Below are 6,000 nucleotides of genomic sequence, written 5' to 3'. Positions count from 1 at the left end.
TGAATACACAGATACGGTGGTGTGCAGGGGTCCTCCGGACAGTGCTGACCCTTTGCGACAGCTCCGGAGTAGTGCTCTAACTGTCCATAGTGAAATAAACACAGACAGTTAATAAACAAACACAACACATAATCACAAAAACACTGCGAGTTCCACTCTCGCTCCTTCTTCCTCCAAACGTTCTACCCAAACGAAGGCAAATATCAGCGTTACCCTGGCCCCTATATGTAATCCTGCATGATATCTAGGTAAACGGTTGCAGCTGCCTTATTACTTGAAGCTGCCTCTCGTTTACCTTTCAAATCAATATGGTCTTACAACAGAGTCGCGCTTCTTTCCAAGCTGACCCACTTCCCTGACCCGGAAACGAACTGTCAGGCCAGCCCTTCCAGATACTTCTCCTCTCGTTCTTTAGCGCCCTCACAGGTCGGGAGGGAGATTCATCACCAGAACTCATCTTTCCGTCACACAGGGGTATTTAAATTTTAAAGGTATTTGACTGAATTATATTAGAACATGTATTCTCTATTATATGTTTTTACAACATTTATAAATATGAACAGTATTAATAAGTTATGTTTTATTTACTGATAATAATGGAATGAAGAACTATTTTATTTATAAATATTTATTTTTTTAAGAAAAGGCTCAGAATTCATAAAATCACTCAGGTGAAAGAATGTCTTGTATTTTGCCTGTCTTTCAAACATTTTCAACAAAACTTTTAGGGAACTGACATGGGGTCTTATAATTGGTATGCAATTTGGTACAAAGTATTCTATGATTCTCTAAATAAAATTCAATTACAGCAAATGTCCAGTCAATATTAACTGTTTCAGTGCTCAAAGTAGAAACTATTTTGGTTGTGAATTAATTTTTATTTTGGGCACCGACAGACAATCAATACCTTTTCATGTAAAAGTAATTAATGTATATTATGTAATTGATTGCTTACCAGGGCTTCCTTAGAGCTGTCTTTAGAATAGAGTTCTGAGTTTACATTCCCATAAGCAAATAGGTTATCCAGCTGTACAAGCTGAAAAATAAGAAAAGTTATGAAGCATTTTAAAACCAATAATGAAGCCTAAAATATTCTAACCACTTCAGCATCCCCCCAAAAATAAGTTTACGCTGGATGCATCAGCTCACATTACGTTTAAAATATACAATTATTTTATTTTAAATTAAATCCTATAACTACTGTACCTTAAAGAACAACTTGCTAGTTTCATCTGGAAGACATGGTTTCCAATTTCGATCTGCAGTCTGCAAAATACACATACAATTCGATTCAAAACCAAAAAAGGACAATGCATCCCTGGACAATGTTACAGGAATGGCATTTCTGATCTAATGGTTTGCAAACATGAAGTAAAATAGATATAGTATGTGAAAAAAATATAGCCGTGGCCTGACACTGGCTCTATATGCTCAAAAAACGAAAACCATAATAATAAGCAACTGCTATGAAAATAACAATTGGGCAATCTGGAAATACAGTACCTGAAGACTGAGATTTTGAAGCGACACACCAAATGACAAAGGGCTTTTAGGATTAGTGATCTAAATAAATAAATCAAATGTAATTGATTATTGAGCTATCATTATGACAGATCTCTAAAGTTATGCAACCCTATACGTATTTAGCTACAATACATAAAAGTCAATACTTATGTTATCTTCATAACGAATGTGGATATTTGAAATTTTAACCTGCAGGTTTTTAATGACCTGAGTGACTAACTTTTCAACAAAGGTGTCTTGTTTTTCTTCTTTAGGTTTTTCTGTGTATACAAGAAAGGGTTCCTGTTAAAGTACAATCAAATCTGCTATTAACAGAGGCTGTCTAAAACCCCTTTCCAATTTCACACACAACTGAGGGAGACAGAGCCACAAGACTGGGACATAACTTTCTAGTTATTCACTTTCACAGGGCTCATGACCCAATTACTGCCTCAACTGGGGAGTCAGATAATGTACAAGGAGCACTGAGGGGAGAGTTAACAATTGTTATTCAACACTTCTTGGGGTTGGTTTAAAAAGATTTTGAAGCACCTCAAAATAAAAATGAAAGAGCTGTGGACGTTCACCTTGTTGAATAAACTGGCTTTTGCATCATGTCTGATATTTTAAAGCGTGTTGCCAATACACTGTGCTAACTTAATGGTGCACGATTAATTTTAACTTATTTCTAGTTCCAAGGAAAAATTTTTTAAAAATCGGAAAACATTTTTTGTTCTACGTAACTAACTGATTTTACCTTGCATAAAGTGTTTTTACAAATATGTTTCTGTATCTTTATGTGTCATTGGAAAAATTTACTTAATACAAAGACATAGAACATACACAGTGTAACTTATATTGAACAAATAGGTTTATTTAAAAAAATTTAAATAAATTTGTTTTAAACACCAAATTCACATTTGTAACAAGCCTAAACTTGTTACCGACAACCAAATACATTTATAAAAAAACAAAAAAAACAAAACAATAAAAACATCAACATTAACACATAGAATGCTCATGCTAATGCCTACTTTACTTATTGCATGAACTGTGCCCATCCCTTTACCTCTTTCTTCGGCTTTCAACTTGGTTTCTTCAATCCTTTGTAGTTCGCTTTGTCTGGCTTCTTGTAGTTGTTTTTCTTCCCTTTCTGCATCATACTTTATACCTTAAGAACACAAAAAAACAAATCAAAATACCAAACAGATGGCAACATTCTCCTTTTGTTAAAGTTCTAGTAACAAAATACTTCCATAAATCTTACCTGCCATTTGATCTCAAATGTGCAGTTTCAAGAGGAACATGTTGTAGCATGATCACAAATCTGTATTTTCTTTTTAAACCATGAAATCTGGTACTAGTTAAAATACAGTTGTCAGTTTGCTTGCCTTTCATTACAGGAAGTTGGTTAAACTTGCACTTCCTGGGTCATTTCACTTAAGTGGTGCCATTGGAATCAAGCATCTTACTGGCAGCAACATATGTCAATCATTAGGGGATGCATTATGTTGGTTACTGACAAAAAAACAAGGCCTGAAGGGGTGGGTACAGTTTCACTCTCCAGGTAAAAAGTGCAACAATAACTGAAAGCAATGCCTGCAAACAGACTAATTTAACCTAGTGTAGTTCCAGATATACATGTTTGCTACTTTTTTTTTTTTTTTTTTTTTTTTCAAAACTACACATTAGAGCACTAAATGCACTATACAGCTTACATAGGGGTGAACATTTATTGAAATATATTGTTAGCTGCAATCACTTTAAGGATGAACAACACACCAGGGGAAGTAATGCACAATAAGTATGTTTTAACAATTCCACAAAACAGTAATTTAGAGTTCTCGTGTAATTTATACTAAACTATATTCTAAAGATATTACAACATTTGGAAAGCATGGTTAACCATTACAGGTGCCTTTTAAAATGAAATCACAATGTGTGGTTTGTGGGTATGTAGTCTATGCATTTAAAATACTGTAGCAACTGTAATTTCTTCTTACTGGCAGTGGGAACAATGAGAAGGTACACTCCCGCTAATGTAGCTTCTACAGACTGATTGTACAGATTTTTCCAAGGGATCTTCAATTCAAGCTTTTCTGAAAAAAAATAAAAAGACAAAAGCAAATTCAGAGGTGGTATCAACGCCAACAAACTAATCAGTAAATGAGGCTTAAACTGCATTCGAAGCATGTAGCAAACGCTCATGCACAAGCTCAAGCATGCAAGTAAATCACACAAAAATAATCCATCAGTACTGTACTACTAAATCATGCGATCTAAATAAAAACAGTACTCTGTTTTACAACATGAGCAAACACTTTTGAAAATTACCTAAATAGAAGCTAAATATAGGAAAAGCCTGTTTAGAGCTGGTTTTGTACTATATCAAATTTGTGACTATGACAGATATTATTTTGCTTTGTGAGTAGGTAAGGAAATATTCAATTGAAGTATAATTCATTACAAATTATGCACTTTTTTTTATATCACATTCAATTTTAAAGAAGTATATTTATGTTAATTTGGGTTTTGTAGGCTACACTGCTAGATTACTGGCAGCACTGTACTATTTCCGTTAGTCTAGTTACTTGATGCTTTACTTTATACATGATTCATACAGGCCACTTTCCCCAGGATCCTAAGGAGCACAATTTCATGCACGGAGGATTCTGGTAGTGGACGGTTTTTCTTTTGGGACTGAAACCCGCCGTATTTTATTCCCCTATACTATCAATGATATAGGGGTGATTCAGTGATTTGCTGTTTGTTTAAATAAATATGGATGTTCTTGGTATCATGAATATTGTCTGGACATGGGGCCAGATCTTCGAAAGGTTTGTGCACCCTGCAGAGTTATGGCCGTTGTGCCGAAACTGTGCCAAGTTGCCATATTCGAAATGTCCTTTTGCGCATCACAATCCATTCTGCGCTGTGCAGAAATACAATTTATGCATCGCGCAATATGGGAGGAGTGGCTGACAATATGCATGATCCTGGTATATTTGAAGGTATGTGCCAAGCACAAAACCAGGTTTGTGAAGTACAGAATAAGGATTGTAAAAGGACTGCGTTAACTCTGCGCACACTACCATTCCAGCACTGACTACAAACAGACAACAATGAGAAACATGGGTAGTATGCAGCGTGTCCGTCAATGTGTAGATGTGAATGATGAAAGGCACACCCAGCAACAGCAACCCCGACATAGGGGAAGATATGCTGAAAGAGTGTACCGGCCTCGGCACACATACGAGGAGCTCAGCAATGAGCAAATTGTGTCCCGGTATGGTCTCGACTCATCTATGCCACATGCTGCATGATGAAAACTGACCAGAACAAACCTGCGCAGTCATGCCTCGTCTGAGCAATTGGTAGTTTCTGTCTGTATGTGTATCCTGGCTACCGGGATAGCAGTGACCCTCCACCTCGATGGCTTCATAACCACGTTGCTGCGACGTGCTGAGGAACATATTAAATTCCCCAGTACCAGAGCAAACAGTGTGGAGATAATGCTGGCCTTATCACCTGACGCACGTGGCAGTTGCAATTGACTGCACTCATATTGCTATCCGGACACCTGTTCCAGTTGTCCTGTTCTATCAGGATTCCAGTTGTATTCAGAATAGTGGGAAATTTGAATAGCTATTCCATGCCATGTAAACAGGGTATTCCGAATTAATCTGTCCGTATTCTGTATACCAGTATTCCGAAAACGTGATACTGAATAGCCACTTAGTATTAGGGTACTATCGGAATACTAGCCCTTCTAGACACCTTATTCAGAAAACCAGTTTTCTTCTAGACACGAGTCGTCTTTTTATAATCTATAATATATAAGACGATGACTTTTATGCCCACCAAAGCCTTTGCAAAAACTGTGCACAAATATATTAGTACGTGTATGACCCCAAACTGGTTGCCGACTATGCAATATCTTCCTATTTTTTTTTTTTTTTTTTTTGTACATCAATAGTCTATATATATATATATATATATACACACACACACACACACACACACACACACACACACACATATATATATATAATCCTCGTAGTCAAATTGAGATTAAAACCTCTTTTACGAGTGAGACATAGCCAAGCACGTAGTAGCAAGTCAATCGGACAACAAGAACAAGTACACAATAAAATACAATTAAGACACAGGCAAATCACATTTAAAACAATAATTAAAATACACAAAAGTACATAACTCAACTACTTAAAACAATTACAACTCTCAGTCACGAAATCATGCAGTTTACTCTTAAATTGCAATAAAGATATCTGGGTCTGCAGCTTTAGTTTGGACTGGAACTCATTCCAGGACCATGGGGCATAATAAGCAAAGGATCCTTTACCAGCCTCAGTAAGCATATTTGAGGCTATGGTTTCTATGGGAATCTATAAGGTATTCATTTAAATAAGTATATTCATATAATTTACAATGAATAGCCTTATATACCAGAATATACCAGTGCTTCAACATACGTAA

The 6,000-nt window shown here is 36.0% G+C and overlaps 1 protein-coding gene across 1 annotated transcript in view; it reads right to left on the bottom strand.

Annotated features, from left to right (window-relative positions):
• LOC121326825 (vacuolar protein sorting-associated protein 13A-like) overlaps positions 1–6,000 on the bottom strand; it is a 120,378-nt gene that overhangs the window by 95,827 nt on the left and 18,551 nt on the right. Inside the window, 6 exon segments of the mRNA XM_041270379.1 lie at positions 956–1,036; positions 1,207–1,266; positions 1,504–1,563; positions 1,657–1,784; positions 2,573–2,674; positions 3,507–3,602. Of these exon segments, the coding sequence (XP_041126313.1) occupies positions 956–1,036; positions 1,207–1,266; positions 1,504–1,563; positions 1,657–1,784; positions 2,573–2,674; positions 3,507–3,602 (527 nt within the window).

This window comes from Polyodon spathula, chromosome 2 (genome assembly GCF_017654505.1).
Source record: "Polyodon spathula isolate WHYD16114869_AA chromosome 2, ASM1765450v1, whole genome shotgun sequence".
Lineage (NCBI taxonomy): Eukaryota > Metazoa > Chordata > Actinopteri > Acipenseriformes > Polyodontidae > Polyodon > Polyodon spathula.
The sequence above is the reverse complement of the archived record's forward strand: the minus strand, read 5'-3'. Positions and strand labels throughout refer to the sequence as shown.